This window comes from Mesoplodon mirus, assembly GCF_964341445.2.
Source record: "Mesoplodon mirus genome assembly, chromosome: 4".
Classification (NCBI taxonomy): domain Eukaryota; kingdom Metazoa; phylum Chordata; class Mammalia; order Artiodactyla; family Ziphiidae; genus Mesoplodon; species Mesoplodon mirus.
The window spans coordinates 140,761,344-140,783,974 of record NC_138979.1 but is presented as its reverse complement, the minus strand read 5'-3'; the positions used below and the strand labels follow the sequence as shown (position 1 = coordinate 140,783,974).

At 35.7% G+C, this 22,631-nt stretch overlaps 1 protein-coding gene across 3 annotated transcripts in view; it reads right to left on the bottom strand.

Annotated features, from left to right (window-relative positions):
* Positions 1 to 21,711, bottom strand: part of STYX (serine/threonine/tyrosine interacting protein) — a 37,274-nt gene extending 15,563 nt beyond the window's left edge. For 2 of the 3 annotated variants that reach the window (XR_014293671.1, XM_082616944.1), the window contains exons 1-8: positions 21,347 to 21,711; positions 10,656 to 10,688; positions 9,177 to 9,230; positions 4,943 to 5,040; positions 2,082 to 2,142; positions 1,622 to 1,658; positions 1,171 to 1,210; positions 1,028 to 1,078 (exon numbers count right to left, since the gene is read on the bottom strand). Coding sequence is in view for 2 of the 3 variants with exons in the window: in XM_082616944.1 (XP_082473070.1) it covers positions 1,028 to 1,078; positions 1,171 to 1,210; positions 1,622 to 1,658; positions 2,082 to 2,142; positions 4,943 to 5,040; positions 9,177 to 9,230; positions 10,656 to 10,688; positions 21,347 to 21,403 (431 nt within the window). In the remaining variant the exon portion in view is untranslated. The remainder of the gene's footprint in view (positions 1 to 1,027; positions 1,079 to 1,170; positions 1,211 to 1,621; positions 1,659 to 2,081; positions 2,143 to 4,942; positions 5,041 to 9,176; positions 9,231 to 10,655; positions 10,689 to 21,346) is intronic. The other variant, XM_082616945.1, reaches the window with a different exon arrangement.
* Positions 21,712 to 22,631: the final 920 nt, after the last annotated feature.

Here is a 22,631-nt window from a genome sequence, read left to right as displayed (position 1 = left end):
CAATGCTGAACATAGCTCAAATGGAGAGGGTTAATGGGGAACATAGCATTAGAATGGAGAGATTGATAGGGGCATGCCATGTGAAGTTTCATTGGCCATGTTAAGAATTATTAAGGATCAGAAACCTTTGAAAGCTTTTTAGGGTAAGGTAACATATGATCAGATTTATCTTTTAAGAAAATCATTCTCACTGTGGTGTGGAGAACAGAACAGACTAGAGAAGGAAAGAAAACATGAGACCACTAAGAAGGTGACTACTGGAAGAGTCCAAAGAAAACATGACTAGAGCTTGGATTAGGGAGATTAAATAATGATAAAGAGGAAGAGCCAGATTCAAGGAATATTTTAGGACAAAAACAGACAGGATTTGGTAAAGGATCAGTTTGGGACATGAGTGAAAGAGAAGGAGGGATCAATGATTACAACAGATTTCTAACTTGTACAAGACACACTAAGAAAGAAAATACTGTACACTGGCCAGCTTTTCTGGTTTGTTTTAGGGTGAAAAGTTCATCAGCCTGTCTCTCTCTCTCTTTTTGTCTATGCAATATGCTTGGAAAAGATGATTTTGGATAAGACAAACAATGAGTTGTGAATAGACACTAAAACAATTCTTAGGTAATTTTTTCATCCAACTACTGTTAAAGGAAAACATAATAATCTTTCAAACAAAGCAAGCAATTACGTCTTTGTCTAAGAGTTTTTAAACTAAGATTAACCAATTCCCTAGTAGTAAGCAAGCAGTCTTCCATGGGTTATTCCAACTATAATTATCTTTGGTTTTTAAAATAACAAGAGTTAGCACTAGCTCCATAAAGTAACAAACATTAGCCTAAGTGGATCTATACAAGGTAGACAAGCTACAAGGATTAAGAGACTTAACCACAGGATAAAAGGGCCTGCCTAATCAAACATGACTAGATGACAAAATCAGGAGATTATTAACTTAAAGCTCCTAAACCATCTCCATTAAGCTTTATTTTAATGAGGATCTAAATTGCGGCTAGGTTTCAGAGTACTTTCTTACCTGTACTTCATTCCAAATGTTTCCATAACGTATGCAATAACAAAGGCAGCACTGAAGAGGGGGAAAACATTTTTAGAAAAAACCAGAAAACACAACTCATTAATTAAATGCAAGAGAAAGAAAGATTATCTCTAACTTCATACCTCCTGGAGATCCCTGCATTCCCATGGACAAGAACTTTTCCTGAAAAACAAGAAATAGTTAGTCTGATAGAAAGATACCTGATTCAGCAGCTAAAATATACTGAAACTATGTATCATACTACAATAAATCTTTTCTTAAGCATTTTATGTATTTTATATATACAACTTGGATACTTATTAAATTTAATATTAACTGTGTGGAGATTACAGTAGACTTTTAGGTTAAAGAGATTTAAAGCTGACCCAGAACATGAAAAATAGTTCTATAGAGATATTTAAGAAAGCCTATCCAAATGAAACAAGAAGTTGGGAAAATACAAATTTGGGAAGTCTATTATACATAAATGCAGAATATGAAAGTTGTAATTAAGACAAATACTAACTAAAAAATTAACTATCATAAATAATCTCCTAAAAATAAATGTAAGCAAAGTAAAGGAATATTATTTACCTCCACTTTGTAAGCTCCCATCAATAAATTCTTTAGTCTGAAGGCAAAAGACAATGTGTTATAATAAAACGTGTGGAGTAACATAAGCATAAAATACATACATACATACATACATACATACATACAGTGAAACAAAATATACTGAAAGTAATTTCCTGATTATTTATATGAATAAAAATTACCTTATGTCAAAAATCTCCAAAATGCTACAAATACAACTATTACAAGTTTAAATATTAGTTTGAATTTAAGAAATTCGAAGTGTGATTTCTCAAATATTTGGAGATCATAAAAAGGTTTTAAAAATAATAAATTTTTTAAAAATATAATCCCACAATTTTCAGACATAACAAAGTAAAAGTAGTATAGGAGAAAATCATGTTTCATTAAGTTTTAGAACCACAATTAAGAGGTCAAATCATAAATAAATTTAAAATGATATTAAAATATTGATACCTACCATGGGGAAAAAACGTATTATATTTTCAACTGGATTATCTGCAATATCCAAGACTAAATATCTGAAAATAGAATATTTTGTGATAATCACATTTTCAGATAAAACTCTCTTCATATATAAAAAATATGAAAATTTCTTGGCAACCATGAAAATAATGCAAAACAACTTTCAAAATATCATATTCCCAAGAACCGAGCCATAGATTTTATACTGCTTGAAGGCATAGATAGCATTTAAAGCCTTAAATAACACATTAACATTTCTCTGATATCTTATTATAAAAAAAAATCTATCTGCTTAAAATAGAAAAATCACAAGTAGGAAGAAACTTTCCTCTAGATCACAGTGGACCTGGAAAATAAAGACAAAAATTGCCTGTTTTCCTTACTGTTATTCTTCTATTTCTACCAACTTCCCTAGGACTAAAAGATTTTTCTCTGGATGGCCCTGCCACCTTTCCTCACAACCCTAGAGAGGACCATTCAGAGGAAGCCCAAAGTCTGAGAGAGAAGAAACTAACCAAAATAGAAAGCAGCAGTCTGACAGAGCCGTGAGTCAAACATTCATTGTTTGAACTAAACTTCAGTAGAATAACAAGCAACAAAAGACCACCTGTCCTGGAATTTTACACCTTCAAAAACATTTAAAATAAGTCATTTTAATATACTAGCCTTATTTTGTGAAAAACTTCTATTTCTGGAAATTCCCTGGCGGTTCAGTGGTTAGGACTCGGTGCGTTCACTGCTGGGGCCCTAGGTTCGAACCCTGGTCAGGAAACTAAGATCCCGCAAGCCGCGTGGTACGGCCAAAAATAAAAACTTCCATTTCTAACCTATCCAACACCACCTGTTTATTAACACAACTTAGTTAAGTAATTAAGTTATAAAATTTAAAGTCAATATTGCTTTAATGATCATTTTGGTGGCAGAAACTTCAATAAATTCAGGGCTTATCACACAGAAGCTGTATCCAGGACATTTTGGCACTAAAAACAAAAATTCTATACAAATTAGAAAGCTATATAGTATGGCATTTTAAAACATAACATTTTCATTTTCTTTAATATACACAAGTCTATATGTGTGTATACATAATACACATATACAGTAGAAAAAGTTTAGAAGGAAATATACCAAAATGTTAAAGTTATGTTCCTCTGGGTTGTGGATTTATGGATGACTTTTTAAATATTTTTCTTGGTGTCATTCTGTATTTTCCAACATATCTATAAAGAACAAGTATTTCTTCTGCAATTAGAAAAAATTCGATCTAGTTTATTTTAGATTACAGATATTCCTTTTTTAAAACTAGTTTTTATTAACTGAAAAATGTGTACACACAGTAAAAAATTCTAACAGTATAAAGACATCTGCAATGAAACCTAGGTCTCTCTACCATCCCAGACCCTAAATTTCCCTTCTCAGAAGTAACTACTATCAAGTTTCTAGTCTGTCAGTCTAGAAATTTTCTATGCATATACAAGAATATATGCCTAATGTACTGCATATATTTTTAAACACATGGCTCTGCACCTTGCTGTTTTCATTTAATAAATCTTGAAGATTAGTCCATATCAGCACACATAGAAATACTTCATTCTTTTTCATGGTTACAGTATTCTATTGTGTATTCACACAATATATTTTATAGTCTCTTATACTGATGGACATTCAGGTTGCCTTCATTTTTACAAACAATAAAGCAGAACATTAAAACAGTTTTAACATATATGCTTTTATACAAATATTTCTAGAATGATATCAAAAAAAGAGTTAATAGTAGTTGCCTCCTAGCTAGAGATAGACTAGGTAGTTGGGTTTAGGGGAGGAAAGAGACATTGTCCTTATATACCTTTTTGACCCTTTGGCCTTTGTATCATGTGTAATATATGCTTTATTTTTTTAAATGAAGCTAAACAAAAACATTAAAAACCATCAGATGCTCAACCTCATCATTTTAAGATAAATGAGAAAGGCAAATTAAAACTACACAAGACACCTTGAGATTGGGAAAAATTAAAAATGTTTCATAATTTTGTCGTAGAGAGATACCAAGGAAAGAGTACCTCTCATTTACTTCACAGTGGGAATGTAAACTGATACAACTCACTGGAGGGCAATTGGTAACATCTATTAACACTTAAATGCTCACATTCTTTAATCCAGCAATTCCACCTCTACAAATTTATCCTATTGATGTATTCACATATGAATTAAATGATATATATACAGGGATACTCACTACATTAGCAAAAGCCTGGAAACAATCTGAATGTCCAAAAAGAGGAGATGAGTTGAATAAATTTTAGAACAGTAATACAATGGATTACTGTGCAACTTAAAAAGAATAATGCGGGAGTTCCCTGGTAGCCTTGTGGTTAGGATTCTGGGCTCTCACTGGTCGGGGAACTGAGATCCCGCAAGCTTTGCAGTGTGGGGGGGGGAAGAAGAAGAATGCAGCTAAGAAATAATATGAAGCCATCTCTAAAATACATAATTTTTAAAAAAGGCTAACTTGATCTGTAAGAATATGTTTATATATGTAACATACCTCTGGAAACATACTCAAAAACAACGGATACCTGCAGGGAGGAGAATTGAGTATCTAGGGGACAGGAATAGGGAAACCTACTTTTCAGTATGCATGTTTTTGAACATTTAGAATTCCACATTCTGTGCATGAATTACTTTTTAAAAATATTTTAAAGGAAGTTTATTCTTTAAATGATGTACTGTATGACCCATCTTTATAAAACATATATATACAGGAGAAAAATCTGATATAATAAAATCAACTTGAAATAAAAACATTACATGTTTGCTACCCTTAACGTTTTTATAAATTATAGCAAAAATTCTTACCTAAATAATTGTTGAAAGTTGGGTTTAATAAAGTTTGCTTCAATATTTTGTCTTATACATATTATATGAGTTATTCCATGTTTCTGTAGTATAGGTAGCTATAAAAAAAAGGGAGAGAAATAGTTTAAAATACAAAACATCATCTTATTGTAAAACAGATATTGAAAATACACAGGACTCAACTTTAGAACTAATGTAGCCACATCTGAGCTTTAAGTACAGGGGATCAAAGCTAATTTCATAATAACATACCTGAAGTGATCAAAATATTTCAATGATTCAAGGTTAATACACCACATGTCCTCAAAAGGCTAACAGGATTATTTTATATCTATAATTTTAGAGCTTGATATGACCTTAAAGATAATTTATTTGGGAAATAATACTACACCTTCATTATATACCTTATTGTACACTTTGACCTTTGTATCATGTGTAATATGCTTTATTATTTATTATTTACATTTATATACTATTTATTATTTATTTATAATACTATATAGTGGTTAAAGGCATGGGCTTTGGAGTCATGAGAGCCCAAGCTCTAGATACCAGCTCTGCTAATGACCTGAGCACTGTGGCTCAATTTTCTCACATGAAAATAAGGAAAACCCTACCTATTCACTTGAGTGGTTGTGAGAATTATATAAGAAAATATGTTTGGCATACTGCCTGGGACACACAGCAAGGGTTTTCAGTAAATGGCATTTACATATATTGACTACAATTTTTATTTTTTAGAGAGGACTACTATGACATAAACAGTTGTTCAACATCACTGATCTCTAGACTACTCCCTGCCTCTACCAGTACACTTTTTCTACTATAAGCCAGAATTAAGTTATACAATTCACAAAATCTAATTAACCTTTTAGGGTTTAAAAATTTTCCTAAAGTTAAAACTGGCAACTCCAAAGGATATTATATTCTGTGGTGCTTTGGGGCTCTACATTTAAAACAATTTAACATGACAACTCTAAGAACTATCAAATAAATTTTTATTTGCAAGTGACTATAGGTTTCAGTGAAATTTACAAGTGACATGTTGTTTTGTGTTTCTTTTTGCGGTACGCGGGCCTCTCACTGTTGTGGCCTCTCCCGTTGTGGAGAACAGGCTCCGGATGCACAGGCTCAGTGGCCATGGCTCACGGGCCCAGCCGCTCTTCGGCATGTGGGATCTTCCCAGACCGGGGCACGAACCCGTGTCCCCTGCATCAGCAGGCGGACTTGAAACCACTGCGCCACCAGGGAAGCCCCTAACATGTTATTTTAATAGTTAAAATGTAAATTCCATGAGAATAAGGACTTTGTTCACTGATTCATGCTAAGTATGTATAAAACAGTGCCTGGAACATAGAACTTGTTCAATAATTATATGTTCAAGAAATGAATGAACAAATCATGAAGAATCAGAATTAAGAACCTCGAGTTTTCTATTTTCAGTTTATAATCCTATATATTTAATTCCCTTTCTGTAATAAACAGTCCAGAACAGCAATACTAATAATTCATGAAAGAAGTCAAAGAATAATTTCTATTTGTTATAGACTGAATGTTTGTGTCTCCCTAAAATTCCTATGTTGAAGCCCTAACCTCCAAGGTAACAGTATTAGTTGGTGGGGCCTTTGGGATGTAATTAGATATAGATGAGGCCATGAGGGTGGAGCACCCATGATGGAATTAGTGCCCTTATAAGAAAAGGAAGAGACATCAGAGCTTCGTCTCTCTGCCATGTGAGGATACAGCAAGAAGGCAGCAAACTATGAAGAGGGCCCTCACCAGAACCTAACCATGCTGGCACTCTCATCTCAAACTTCCCAGCCTCCAGAACTGTGAGAAAAAAATGTCGGTTTCTGAAGCCATCCAGTCTATGGTATTTATTACAGCAGCCTAAGCTAAGAAAATGTGGTTTTTCAATGTTAATTTTTGCAGCTAGGTTTCCTATGTCTGGCATAGATTAGAGTTAAATTATCTTTGTATTTTCTGAGTATATCCTGAGACAGGGGAAAGGAGGTAAGCATTTGGTAGGATTAACAATGAATCAATGAGGACTTCCCTGGTGGTCCAATGGTTAAGACTTCACCTTCCGATGCAGGGGGTGCAGGTTCGATCCCTGGTCGGGGAGCTAAGATCCCACATGCCTCGTGGCCAAAAAGCCAAAAAACATAAAACAAGAAACAATACTGTAACAACTTCAATAAAAACTTAAAAAAAAAATGGGCCACATCAAAAAAAATCTTAAAAAAAAAATCAATTGTTCCATATTCACATTTACGGAAACTCCAAAGTAAATTCAATATTCATTCCTTTGTTTATGATTGATCTATGATATGTGACGTTTTCATATCTACTCTATTAATGTGGGAAACTACAAGAAGACATATATAAAATTAGGGATAAAAACATGTTTTAACAAGCCTGGAAGGCACATTAGATTACTAAGTGAAAAACAAACCTTAAGATAGAACCCAAAAGTAATAGCACACAAAATAGTTTTTACTTTTCAACAGACTTTCATTTATACAAAGCAAATTACGACCTTATCTCATACCTACAAACAACAGAAAAATTTTAGAAAAAGAAATGGTTCACTACTTACAAAGAGCCTAAATATGTCCCTTTTATTAAAACTGTATTTGAATGTAATAAAAGATAGGCTAAACTAAGTGAGTTTATTAGAACAGGAGTTTATTCCCTAAGGTTTCTTTATCTCTGTTATTCTTTTGTTATTTTTTTGGATGATGAAATGAAAAGAAATATGGGCTGTACTATAATGACTCATGGTGCGAAATAATCAAATTTTGCCATAGAAGCTTTTCTTCAGTCCAATGCGACTTATGGTGAAATTAGGGGGGAGAGATTTTGAGACGATATATCTATAAACAAACACTTATAAATTAATGTGAGAAAGAGTATAACAGGTATATTTATAAAGTGCAGTGAGAATACAAAAAGCAAATAGTCTAAAATCATCCTGAAAGCCAGTATTTGTGAATATTACATTATTTGGGCAGAACTTCGTTTTTACAAAGTAAGTCACAGTTAATTCTATAGTTATCTACCATATTCTTTCCTTAGTATTTATTTACATATATATATATATTTTTTTTTTTTTTTTCCTTTTTGCGGTATGCGGGCCTCTCACTGTTGTGGCCTCTCCCGTTGTGGAGCACAGGCTCCGGATGCGCAGGCCCAGCGGCCATGGCTCACGGGCCCAGCCGCTCCGCGGCATATGGGATCCTCCCAGACCGAGGCACGAACCCGTATCCCCTGCATCGGCAGGCGGACTCTCAACCACTGCGCCACCAGGGAGGCCCTACATAGATATTTTTTAATCAACATCCCACCTTTCCAACTTAGCTGTAGGCCATCAAAATGACTAGGGTTACTCTTAGATAGTCCTCAACAGTCAAAAAGCCTTCCAGTACCAAAAGGAATGACATTAACTTTTAAAAACTCCCAATCACCTAAAATTCATAAATACATCAAATTATTTCATAAAAGCTTTAAATTCTAAAGTTTTTATAAAACCTACTGCAGGTAAGTATCATACAATGTTTCACATTATAATTCAAAGAGAATTAGCACTGTTATAATTCATAGGGCTGAATCCTCTAGAAGTGACAATAACACTGTTACATATATTTGAATGAGATCTACCCTTTTTACTGTGTAACTGAAGAAATACATTTCAGTTTAACTATATAGGACATCTAGATATATAGTACAATACTTTACAACCTGGAACATCCAGACCTCTAAAGTCTGGAAGAAGAGAAATAAGATTTGAGTCACTTCAATTAAAATATGTGGGTGTGTATGAGTGCATTCGTATACACTTGTGCATGCACACTCTCTTACCCTTTAACTAAAATGTTAAATAACCTTATTTTGGGATTTAATTGTATCTCATATTTTTCAGAAACTATGATTAGCAATTACAGATGTCTAGTATCTTAGAGGGTAAATAAATTATTAAAGGTCAGTTTTCAGTAAGTCTTTTAAATATATGGATTTCATGAGGAAAAAAATACAAAAACTCATTTGTGATTTGTGGTTAAACATGAGAATCACTGGTCCAGTAAAATTTGGAAAGAAGTAGGTGCTCCAGAGTGACAACTACTGTTAATATGCAATATCGGTGCACCCTTCCTCAAATAAAACTCTTTCTACTAAAAAAATTTACTCTAAATAGTTGGTTAATAAGGTCTCTTGATGAATCTAAAGTTCTTACCTTGCTTTTCATGGCAGAAGAATATGGGCCTAAAAACAATCCAGGCAAAATTTCCTAGGAAAAAAAATTGAGCTATTTACCACCAGCAATTTAAATCTATACAAAATATGTACCATATAAGTGGATTAGCTGAGTGTTTTCATAGCTGTTATAATAATTTGCTAAAAAGCTTGTTATTTAGGGAGTATTTTCTAGCCACACTGAGCAAATGATTGGGAAGAGAAATGCAGATGTGCTTTATATAATCAAATGACACATTTAAAGTTGAAATGTAGTTCTGAAAAGTCAGATATTTGAACTTCCACAGTGCTTTTTATACGCAGTTTGAGTAGAATTACTATATTGTATTGTTGTCTTTTAGATTACTAAAACACCCCTAATTTTACTTCTGTTCTCTGCTATAGTTCGGAAATAAAATAGGTATAAAGAAAATCATCCCTTTGGAATTACACAAAACCTTATTTAGTCAAATCAAAAGTAGTACAGGATAAAACAATGACAACTTTTACCTATGTAAAGTATTATTGCAAAGCTTAAAAAAAAGACTATTGACAGAGCTTCAGCAATTTAAATAAATAACTTCTGAATGGTAAATTAAAATTTATTCTATGTGAATTCAATATAGAAAGCTTTCAGTGTGAATTCTATGTGAATTCAATATAAAAAGTTTTTTAGTATATAGAGTATATATCATACTCTATACACTAATATAATTTTGTAGTTCGGTTCTATGGGACATCAGAATTATTTGTGTATAGGTGTGACTTCTTCTAATAGCTTCTTGTGGGCAGAAACTAAATTTTACTCATATTTGCATTCCCCATAGCCCCAAGTAAAATGCCCCATGGGTAATCACATATTTTTTAAAAGTGAATTTTCACAGAGAGAAAGGAAACAGATTTTTAGAAGTCAAGGGATTCCTGAGAAGGGGAGACATTGCTTGATCTTGGGAGTAGCAAAGTTGAAATGCAAAACAAAAAAAGTACTGCTATGTGGGTTAGCTATCACTAATTCATTCATTCCATACTGTGAGTATTCAACTCAATCTTCTGGAGAACTTCACTATGAAAGCTGACTGGGAATTAGACACAAAGATGAGCAATTAGTCAAAAGGGTGATGTGCTTTACAGTCAACTCTCCTGAGTTTATCTAAGCTAGACAAACACAGAAAGTAAACTGCTTACAGAAATAATACAAATATTGTACCCAATTTTTCAGATGAAGAAAAACAAAGTGACTCATTAAGCACAAACATATATTACTATGTCCATGGTTCTAATCTAAGAAAGAAATTTCATCTCCCATCTTTTTAAGAGCCACGATTAACTTTAAATATGTTAATATTTAAAATACTCAGTGATGAACCTACAGATCATGAGTCAACAGGACTCAAATCCTTTGTGAAATGAGGTTAAATTATTTAACAATGATAGTAACAGTAACACGGGCTGGCTGGAATAAATGAGAAGGTTGTCATACCTGCATCTCTCGTCTCATAGGGTAGGTCCACTCCTTAAAAATGGAAGGAAAACATAAGAAAAGTAAATAACATTATGAAAAATGTCACCCAATTAAAGGTTAAAGATGTGATATACAAGTGTATGGATTTTTAAAAAATACATTATACTTATAGAATGTTCTATAAAAATAGCAGATTCAATTGGCTTCACAAACACCTAAAACTAAGTGACAGGAAACAATGATTAAGGTAATTCTTTAAATAACTGGGCTTCCAAAATTATGATTATGTTACTTTATAATGGACGGAATAGTTCAATAATTATAAGGATAGGTATTCCAGAAGTTTCTCTCAAAAATGATCCTCTAAATCACAGACGTCAAATAGACTTTTTGTCATTCGTGCCAACTCTAATCAACTGGCAGTAGATAGCTAAAACCCTGTGTGGAGAAAGACTCAAGGAAGGAAAGAGTGCTGTGGTCATTGAGCGATATCTGCAATGATGAAAGAAGAACAGAATGTGATAAGTATTTATTTGCCATTCCTGATCTAAACTGCCAGATGCTCATCCAACAGCCTTTCCCATATCTCACTTGGGCTTAAGATTCTGTCTAGTTCAAGTTCCTTTACAGATACACTTCACCGACGTACAGAGTTCATTCTTGGAATGCAGACCAAGATAAAGAAGTTGGAAAATAATGCAAAATGCCAATGCAAAATGGCAAAAGACAGAAAATATTTTAAAAGAAAAAGAAAAAAGCAATTACAGTGAATTGAAATGAAGAATCAAATATAGTACAGATAAGTCCTCATTTGTAAATGGACTATATTCCAAAAGTTTCTAGCTTGGTTGCTTAAAACTCAGAATTATAAACAGTAATTAGGTTTCTAAAGTTAAAACTGCAAAAAGTAAAAAAAACACAAACTTTTTATTTTGAAATAATTTTAGAAATACAGAAAAGTTGAAAAAATAGTATAAGGAATTCCCTTTACCCTCCATCCAGATTCCTCAAGTCAGAAAAGTATTTTTAACATATAAGGTAGAAGTGTTGTATCTCTGTAATGGAAAGAGAGAATAGTACTCCTACAAAGACAGTCAGCATTTTTTTTAAAAATAGAGAAACAAAATACATTTTTCGTTTTTAATCTTGAAAACTGGTCTCAGCAATGTAGTAGAAGTGGACTATAAACCCTGAGAAACCATCTATGAAATGACTGTTAAAAAATATTTTTAAAAGTATCTTTAAATGCATAGCTGAACTAAGAAGTGAGGGAAATCCCCAGAGACACACTCATAAACACAAGAAAGCACAAAACCAGCAAGGGTAGTAAGCACTGAAACGGAGCATACTGAGAAGATCTGCTAGTCTTTTCATGGCCTTATATTTCTTTCTGTTCTTTTAAAATGTAGGTATAAAAGAACTTATAATGAGGTGCTAAAATGCCCAAATCTGAATGTAGAGCTCAATCAATTTTTACAAACATACATACCCATATGATCACCACTCAGATGAAGATTTCCATCATCCCAGAAAGTTCCCTCATTCTTCTTCTCAGTCAGTATCTCCACTGACTTCCATCACTACAGATTTTAGTTTTGTCTGTTCTGGAACTTCATGTAAATAGAATCATACAGCAGTACTATTTTATGTCTGGTTTATCTCACTCAACCTAATGTCCGTGAGATTCATCCATGTTGTTGTGTATGCCAGTAGTTTGTTCCTTTTCACTGCTGTGCAGTATACTATTGTATAAATATTCTACAATTTACTCATTCTCCTGTTGGTGGAGATTTAAGTAGCTTCCAGGTTTTGGCAATTATGAATAAAGGTGAAATGAAAACTCTTTTATATGCTCTTTGGTGGACATATGCAGTTATTGCTCTTGGATATATAAGTGGCAATGGAATGACTAAATCACAGAGTAGGCCTATATTTGGCTTTACTAGACACTGTCAAAAATTTTAGAAGAGCAATTTACACTCCCACCAGGAATGTATGGGAGTTCTAGTTGTTCCCCATCCTCATGATGGCCTTAATTTTAAATGGCACAGCACATGAGACAAAGCCTAGGACCTGCTCAAAGTCAGATCATGACCAAAAAGCTGGGACCCCCAAAGGGCAACACCCTCAGTGAAAGATAAAGTGGAGGGAGTGGGGCCTCACTTCATCCCCATAAAAATGAGTACTCTTGCCTTTCCCAGCTTTGGTTCTGAGTAGGTGGTGGTGGTGGTAGTAGTGGGGTGGGGTCTTCCTAACCAATCTGGTCTTCACTAAGGTTTGGCATTAGAATGCAATTATCTTTGTGAGGCCAAGTGAAAATTTAATGTCAAGTGGTCCTGGGTAAATAGTGTCCATGGGTTCCTGGGAGAAGCAAATGCATTTTCTCTCTGGAGGAACATACCCTAAACCTAGATCAGAAATAATTCAAACAGATAGGTTCCAATGAACTCGCAATATAAAATTCATTAAAAAAAAAAAAAGAGGAAGCGAATCACCATGAAAAGCGATACAACTGAATCACAGCCACAATGACGGCAGATATTTATTACAATGAAAAATACAACACATTTAATATATTTAAAGAAATAAGAGTACCATAAGTATGACCAAAAATTAAGAAACTAATTTTTAAGGGAGCCAAAAGGAATATGTAGAACTGAAAATGTACAACTGAAATGAAAAGTCAACAGATAGGCTAAACAGAAGGACACAGTTAGAGAGAGAATCTGTGAACTGGAAAATAGAACTAATGAAATGACCTAAATTCAGAGATGGAAAATATGAGCAGTTAATAGACATATAAGATAGAATTAAATGGTCTAAATCCACAGAATCTAAGTTCCAGAAGGAGGGGTGAGAAAATAAAGGAGAGATATTACACCAGATATTAATGAGAATTTTCCAATAGTTAAAGATACCTCAGGAATAGGCGGCCCAGTAAATCCCAAGCAGGATAAAGGAAAGAAATGCACAGGTAAACAGTGAAACAGCAGCACAGCAAACCCAGAAAGGAGAATTTCTTTTTCCAGACTAAAAGCCAATAGAAGACTGGAAAAGAATAGAGGCCAGAAGACCTACATATATGCAGTCACTTTTCCTGAAAGACATCAAGGCAATTCAATGCAAAAAGAAAAGTCTTTCAACAAGTGGATAAATGTCTGGCAAATAAAACGAATCTTGATCCTGACCACACGTGTGTGCGCGCATGCACATGCATGCGCGCGCACACACACACACACACAAACAACTCATCTGTCTTCATTGCTGTATCTATTTCCAGCACTTGATGACAGTGCCTGGCACATAGTAGGCACGCAATAAATAATTGTTGAATGAAAGAAAAATGTGTGTGTGTGTATAAACATAAGTGCAAAAATGATATAACTTCTAGAAGAAAACATAGGAGAATATCTTTGCAACCTTGGGAAAAGGAAAGATGTCTTAAAGAGGGCACAAAAGGTACTAAGCACAAAGGGAAAAAACAATTTAGTAAACTCAATTTCATGAAAATTAAAAACTTCTGCTCAAGGATATACACTGCTAAGAAAATGAAAGATCAAGCCACAGACTGAAAGAAAACATTTGTAATACATATATCCAACAAAAGACTTGTATCCAAAATACAAAAATACACACCAACAATAAAGTGAAAACATAATTTTTAAAATGGGCAAAGAAGTGGACAGACATCTCATTATGGAAGATAGCTAAATGGCCAATATCACATGAAAATGTGCTCAACATTAGGGAAATTCAAATTATATTAAAACAACAAATTCAAATTCAAAGCACAAGATACCATTACATACTCATGATTGACTAAAGTTAAAAAGTGACAACACCAAATGTTAGTAATGACGTGGAGCAACTGGGACTTTCAAACATTGCTGAGTATAAAATGAAATGTTAATAATATACTTACCCTATTAATCTAGCAATTCCACTACTAAGATTAACCAAAGAGAAATGAAGACATACGTCCACAAAAAGACTTGTACAAAAATATTCAAAGCAGCTTTATTCATCATAACTCCAAATAACCCAAATGTCTATCCATGGTATACTCATACAGTGAAACAGTACTCAGCAATGAAAAACAATCAACTACCCATAAACACAATATAGATGAATTTCACACGTATTATGTTCAGTGAAAGAAGCCATAAACAAAACAGTCCATTTTGCATGATTCAATTTACATGAAGTTCAAGAACAGACAAAACTAAACTATGGTTACAGAAATCATCATATTCGTTGCCTAATGTGGGGTGGGGTAGGGGTTGCCTGGAAATGGATATGAGGTAACTTTCTATGTTGGGAGAAGTGGTCTACATCTTGATACAAGCAGTAGTTACACTGGTGTATATATTTAACAAAACTCACTAAATTGTACACTTATTATCTGTGCATTACACTCTATGTAAATTTTATCTCTATTAAAAAAAGAGAGAGCATCCAGACAAAAAAGACAGATTACATATAAAGGAAAGACAATTTGACTGACCCTGACTTCTTAACTACAAGAATGGAAAGGCAGAAGACAGAGGAATAATACATTCAAAGTGGTGAAATAAATAACTGTTAGTTTAGAATATATATTGAGAAAACTGTCTTTCAAGAACAAGAGTGAAATAAAAGACAATTCCATAAAAACAAACAAACAAAAGAGAGTTTACTACCAGCAGACTCTTATTAAAGGAACTTCTAAAAGATGTTTTTTTGAAGAAAAGGTACTACTGTCTCTATTTTACATTTCTATTTTAGGTCCAGAGAGCCTACATAACCTGACTTGAAGTTCATGTAGTCTGACTCTAGAGTCCATTCTCTTAATCGCGACACTATACAGCCTCTCAATGTAAGAATGAACTATAAGGCAAACATATAGCTATATTTAAACAAATACTGACTACATAAAATAATAATAATGATTAGTTTATAGCGATTAATAGAATAAAGTATATAATTTACAAGCCAGTAGAGGGGGAAATGTAATCAAACTGTACAGACTGAATGTTTACCTGCTTTTTTAACTTACCAATATGTAATAACTTTTTTATATTGAAAAACTGTTAAAGAAGTTAGGTCAAAGATTCTTGTCATTTTAGTCACAGAACCGCTAACCATTGAGCACAGTGCCTTCCAGAGAATAAGCACTGAGGAGATCCACGGTACTAGATTCTATGGATCTTATTTCTTTCTCTTTTCTTTTCTTTTTCTTTCTTTTCTTTTCTTTTTTTTTTTTTTTAAAGATTCTCTAGTAGTCTAACAGTCAGCCTTATCTTCTGGAAAAAACTCGTCAGAGCTGTGAGAAAGAAGAAAGTGATTAAAGAAATGTGTACTTTTGAGTTTACCTAAAATGAAATCTCTACATTATGTGTGATGAAAGAAGAAAAACAGAGGACCATATATAGGGAAATGGTGTACATATATTCCAGGGAATACTACGCAATATGCCAGATGGCACTTAAAGCCACAGGATAAACATGTGCTTCTTTCTGGTGTATCAATTTTATCAGAAGTTTTGTTTTTTGTTTTTTGTTTTCCCTGGAGAAAAAAAATATTTTCACTGATCACCAATTTAAAACATTAAAACAAACATGAACATATGGAATAGAATGCAAAATTTACATGAATTTTTAAGTGAAACAGGCTTCAAATAAATTTTGAGCTTCTCATAAGGTTGTATTCAATAGAACATGTATGTTGTTATTTATAGAAGAAATATTACAAGAGTAAAAAGCAAGCTGTATAGAAGAGAATGAAAAATTACTCCTATTCACAGGACAGAGAAGCATGCAGCCTTCTTTAGTGAGCATGACTTGCTGTAATAGGCAATATTCCTGATCTCAGGAGTTTACCCTCTTTGTTTATCTAGTTCTGATTACTACCTACAGAACAAATCTTAAACCTGCCTTGTCTACCAATTCTGCCTTTAGTGTACTACATCAAGATTTTGAAAGTCATTCATGCTTACAGTCGTGCTCTACCAGACACATATCTGTCTGAACATGTCTCTAATAACCAAGTCTTGGGTTTTCACACTCAATCTTAATCTCAACCTGCCCACAGTTCCTAAAATCCATCAATTTAGAGATGGGAGTATTAATGGGTCAGACTCCCATTATAACTGCCAATGATCTATGTTGAATTACTATTGTAGATAATTAGTAGAATCAACTTCCCAAAATTCGATGATTAGCAAAGCAGTCCAACTATATTTCTCAAACCAAAGCAAGCCTGCTAAGCTAAAATATCCTTAATTGTGAAATACACCATGCTTCTGACAGAAATTCACAAGTGAAAATCCTTCAATCATCAATATGAGATAGAAGGTACCACATATTAAAACACCTTTCAGGCAAATGCAGTTACATGATCTATAAAATCTTCTCAAGCAAATGCAGTTACATAATCTATAAAATCACACTTAGGAGACAGGAAAAAATGCTACAAAAATGTTCAAAGACCAATAAACAAATAAATAAATTCACCAAAGGACACAGGCTGTAACATATAAAAAATTCTTATCATCAGATGGATTAGGGTGGTTGAAACATGTAACTTTTAGAAATACCAAGAGGATTTTTTTTTTTTATACAGGTTGGGGGAGTTAGGAAAAAAAAACACAAAACATCAGAATACTATACCTGAGCTGGTACACTTCACAAAACAGAAAAAGTAGTATTACAGTTTCTCTCCTCCAAAAAAAATAGTCCTCTTCAGAATAAGCTCTTTCCTTTAGTTCCCATGCCTAACTCAAGCTTTACTTAAACCAAAGGACCAAAAGAGATTTTTACTCAAAAATGAGAGGGTTGGGGGGATATGGAGAAACAGAGGAGCCTTTAAGTAAGATGCTTCTAAATCAGTTATTCCTAAACCTGGCTGCCATTAGAATCATCTAGCTCCATCTTAAACCAATTAAATCAGAATAGGGGCCCAGGCATGGTTATTTTAAAAGTTCCTTGGGTGATTCTACTCTACAGTCAGGTTAAAAAAGCACCATTCTCAACTTAAAGGAGCTAGGAGAGGGATCCTCAGTCAGACACATTAAGCAACTCCTAGTTTTGTTTCTGTACTAAGAGAATCAAAAGAGAAAAAAAAAATGGAAAGGGTGACATTTAAGTTGCCAAACTGCAGCTGAAATAAATATCTCATTTTCTAACTGAAAAGAAGATAAAACATTAATCTTGAATTATAAAAGCAACAGCCCTAACTATGTAACTGATTTGTTTAAAAATGGTTACTGTAAGCTGCTTTTTTTCTTCACATGTAAAAAAACTACTGTAATCTTGCCACAAGTAAGACTCTACTATCAAAACTAATCAAGATTCTTTCATTAAGTCAAAAAACATTCGTCAAGCTTATGATATATATCAGACACTGTTAAATGAAAGAAACAGTGGCAAATAAGACAAATTTATTGGTGACCAAGCCTCCTTATGAAACTTTTAGGCTATAGTGGAAAACAGACATTGATCAAAATTATAAGTATGATAACTGTTACAAAGGTAGGTATAAAAGTAAAAGTACCAAGTGCTACAGAGATTTATAAACCTGGGGGATTGAACTAGTCTGGAGAATGGCAGAGGGGACAGGAGGAATTGGCAAAATCAGAGAAAGTTTCTCTGAAGAAATGATGCCTCAAGTGAGATCTAACCTAAGAGCAAACAGTTAATGAGGAGAGGGCAAGGGGAATGCTGGCAGTTGTGGTAGGGGAAAATAGTAACGTAAAGGTTCTGAGATAGGGGGAAACAACTGAAGCATTCCAGAAACTGGGAGAAGATGACTATGGATAGGGCACACAGAGAATGGAGCAAGGGGAAGAGTAGCTCATAATGAGATTAGAGAGGCAGGTGATGCCAGTTCACACGGGACCATGCTGATGACATTAAGGGTTTGAACTTCATCCTCAAAACAATGGTTCTGAAGAACCTAGGGGCAGGACAGGAATAAAGATGCGGACGTAGAGAATGGACTTGAGGACACAGGGAGGGGGAAGGGTAAGCTGGGACAAAGTGAGAGAGTGGCATGGACATATATACGCGACCAAATTGTAAAGCTGATAGCTAGTGGGAAGCAGCCGCATAGCACAGGGAGATCAGCTCGGTGCTTTGTGACCACCTAGAGGGGTGGGATAGGGAGGGTGGGAGGGAGACGCAAGAGGGAGAGGATATGGGGATGTATGTATATGTATAGCTGATTCACTTTGTTATAAAGCAGAAACTAACACACCATTGTAAAGCAAGTATACTCCAATAAAGATGTTTTAAAAAAAACAAAAAACAATGGGAAATCACAGCAGTTTTAAAGGAATGATGATCTTTTTGCAAACCCATCTAAACACAGTTAAGTTTCTGCTAACAACTATCCTGTAAAGAGTGCTCTAACCAGTGTTTCACGAAACTTGGAAGTAATATTTTTATAGAAGTGACAGGATCATCAAGCTACCATAGCCTGATCACAACAATCATTAAGAGCCTTCACTGAAATCTCTGTACTTGAATTTTTTTTTACTTAAGCAAGATTTGGATTGTGATTGGTAGTGCTTCCTATGTGGAAGGAAGTATGCTGGCTGGTCACCATAACCATGTAAAACTGTTTGCCACTTTATGTATCTCACTGCAAATTAGAAAATTACATTCTGTTTTATTAGTCAGTTTATCATGAGTAACTATATGCCCTATTTAATGGTTATTTACAGTTTTGTGTGTCCAGAAAGCATCCTCCATCTTTCGTGAAATGCTCCTCTGGTTTTGGTGGGAGGGCTACTAATGATAAGCTTCACTCCCCTAGCCCAGAAAGTGAGTATCTGACCTAGACTGGACCCCTCACTGTATTCACCCCTTCCTGGCTCTACTGACTGATCCAAAGGATGGGCATATGACCTAAATTGGGCCAATCTTCTAGATTTTAAACACTGAAGGTTAGAGAAAGGCACTTTTGTTCCTCAATGTGTATGCTGTAAGCATATGACCCTCGAGCAACTGATGGCCAAACTCCATACCTGTGCAGAAGCCCAAGAAAAAGAACAGATCCTGACAGAAAGTAGAGACAAGCACTAATGAAAGGCAGGGGCAGCTCTGATGCATTATAATACCATCTAGTCAAGTCCCTGAGACCAGCTGCACTCCAAACTTTCTGGATTTAGTTACTTCTTTTCTTTTTTGCTTAAGCTCCTCTGGTTTTTGTCACTTGTAACTGAGAGATAACAAACATCCAATGCTATGAAATAAGGAATGAACTGGCTTTCAGTAGATAATATCATTATGTACTAGGTTTAAGCATTACTTCTGTCCGACACAGGAAAGAAGTAAGCTATATTCCTCGTAAGATTTTATAATCTTTGCAAAGATAAGCTATATTATTTACACAATAAAAGATGAAATACAAAGTCTGTAAACATTTTAAACTAGAACTATTAAGATTAGAACAGGGAAGAATTGAGGTGTAGTAAAAAGGACAATGAATTAAGAATGAGGAGACCAAGGTCCTCACTTGTGTGTTGTGCTAGGCATATCATTTATTCTTAGTAAGCCACAATTTCTTCACCTTAAAAGTAGGAATGCTCTACATTATTCCTAAGGTTGCTTCCAGTGATGAAATTTCTGAATCATTTTGAGGATATAAAAGCATACTCCTCATTCACATTATTCCATATGAAACAAAGAAAAAAGTGTAAATTCATTTTTAACCTAACCTAAATTCTACTTTTTTTCCTATTTAAGAGTCTACTCTTAAAACATGAAATTCTCAAGGATTATTATCACAAGCAAAAGATCCGCCCCCAATAAAAAACGTGAACAACAAATGAAGACATTCAATAGAATATTTGGTATAAATTGAATGATCTCTTAAAAATAGCGATTTTAGCTTTCTTTCTTTCTCGATCCTACTAAAGCATATCTGAATATCATTGTCCTGTTATAACTGAGTCTTCAGAAAAATTCTAATTTAGTATTCTGCAATACCATAAAGTATTCTAAACTAGGAATAGATGGGAGAAAACTCAGTACAAACGTTAGGGAAGGAAGAAGTAAGGTGGGGTAAAAAGAACCCCAAATTAAAAATCAGGAGAACAAGTTATAAAGAATTTTATTCCCCATATTAACTTCCCTCCGAAGGGCAAGGTTTTGGATTGAAGTGTTCAGATTCGAACGAGCTAGCTTTGTGACATTTACTCTGCTGGTCACGGCTTGCCTCAAAAACACCAAAGACCAAACCAAAACAAAACAAACCAACTACTTCGGGAAACTTTCTGAAGGCACACTTAGCAAGTTCAGGGCCCACGTCTATTCCACACGTGGGGCCGTGTGTCCCACAAGTGAATCGACGACACCAAAGATTACCCCTCAAAAGGAGATTAAAAACATAATCCTCGCATTGCTTTGGCAATAAAAGGGGAACCTTACTCCAAGTAAGGCCTCGACGCCAAACCTGGGGGGAAAGGGCTGCTTTTGCTCATCTCATTGAATTCAGTTAACCAGACCCGGCTCCGGCGCCGGAGACTCAGGAGGGGAAGAGGAACTCAGTGACCGGGGTCTGGGCTGACAGCACCGGAGTGCGAGGCTCCGCCCCTGGGTCCCGGGACGCCCTCAAGAGGCAACAGGACTCCGGGGAGCCGGAGGCTTCGACGGTTGGGGCCTGGGGTCGCCCCTCGGCCGAGGAGCCACAGGGGGAGGCCTGTGCGGGGCAGTCACTGACAGACTCACCTCGGCGTCTTCTTTGCACTGTGGGAGCGAGGGGAACTCCAGCTTCACGTCCTCCATGGTCCCGGCCCGCGGGCTTGTGGGTGGGGTGGGGTGGGAGTGGGAGTTACCCGCCGGCCCGACACTCGGGCTGGCAGTGGCGGTGAAAGGAAGGAGTGAGGGTAGACCGGAGGACTGACGGGGAGGCAGCGGGCTTACAACTAACACACGCAGACTAAAGGGTCCCAGCGACTCCGGCGGCGGCGGTGGCGGCGACGACAGCCGGAAAGAGGAGGGCTGGGCGGCTCGTGCCCGGCCGCCATGCTGCTGCCGCCTCCCTCCCCCGCCGAGTCTCCGCGCTCGTAAGGCCGCCCAGGCTCCCGCACCAACACGAGCCCTACAACCGTCTCCCCGCTTTCCACCCCGCCCTCCTCGCGCCGCCCCAGCCAATCCCAGCCCACGCTCGCCTTCGGCCCGCCCCCCGCGGCCGCCAGGTGTCAGAGCGCCGCCGCCCCACCCCTTCGCGAGAGCGCAGACGCGGGGGGGCGGGGCCCCGGAGGCGCAGCGGCGGGAGCTCACCGGGTTTGGAGGAGGTGAGACTGCGGTAGGAGGGAAAGCACGAAGGACGGTCCTGGGAAAAGGAGTGGGATAATACGACTCAGCTCTGCCCTTTCCGGATTGGATGCAAATCCCTTCTTTGGTGTAAGAACGGGGAAGACATCCTAGCCACAATAAACTGGCTTACGAAAGGAAACTATAGTTTTCTCCCCTCTCAGAATCCTGCGCTATCTGGTGAGGTTATAACCCAGAGTAATGAAGAGTTCACCTGAAAATTACGTTATGCCACAGACAGAATGAAACACCATCACTTTTAAGCAAATCGAAACGGTGTACTTTTAAGAATATCTTGGGAATATGACAACTAGAAAGTATCAAGAAAAATGGCAAATAGAAAAAATCCTAATAGAAACAATTTATAGCCCACTAATTTGTACATAATACTGAAGGTCTCTTCCTTTAACTCTAAGCTTGTTAACACTTCAACGTATTATTAAACTATATGGCTTTCAATATCTTTTTAAAAGGAGTTTGAGTCAGTTAATACTATATTGTTAATAAAGTTCAGGTATATAATACTTTCTCTGGGTTTAGGGATATAATGTTATCTTTTTTGTTTTTAAACAGATGAGGAAAATCAAGCTTAGAAGTGTAAGAACCCACACATAAACTTTCAAGATTTGTACACCAAACTGATTCTTTAAAAAAAACAACACCACCACCACCAAAGTAAAAAAGTGAGATAGTCTTT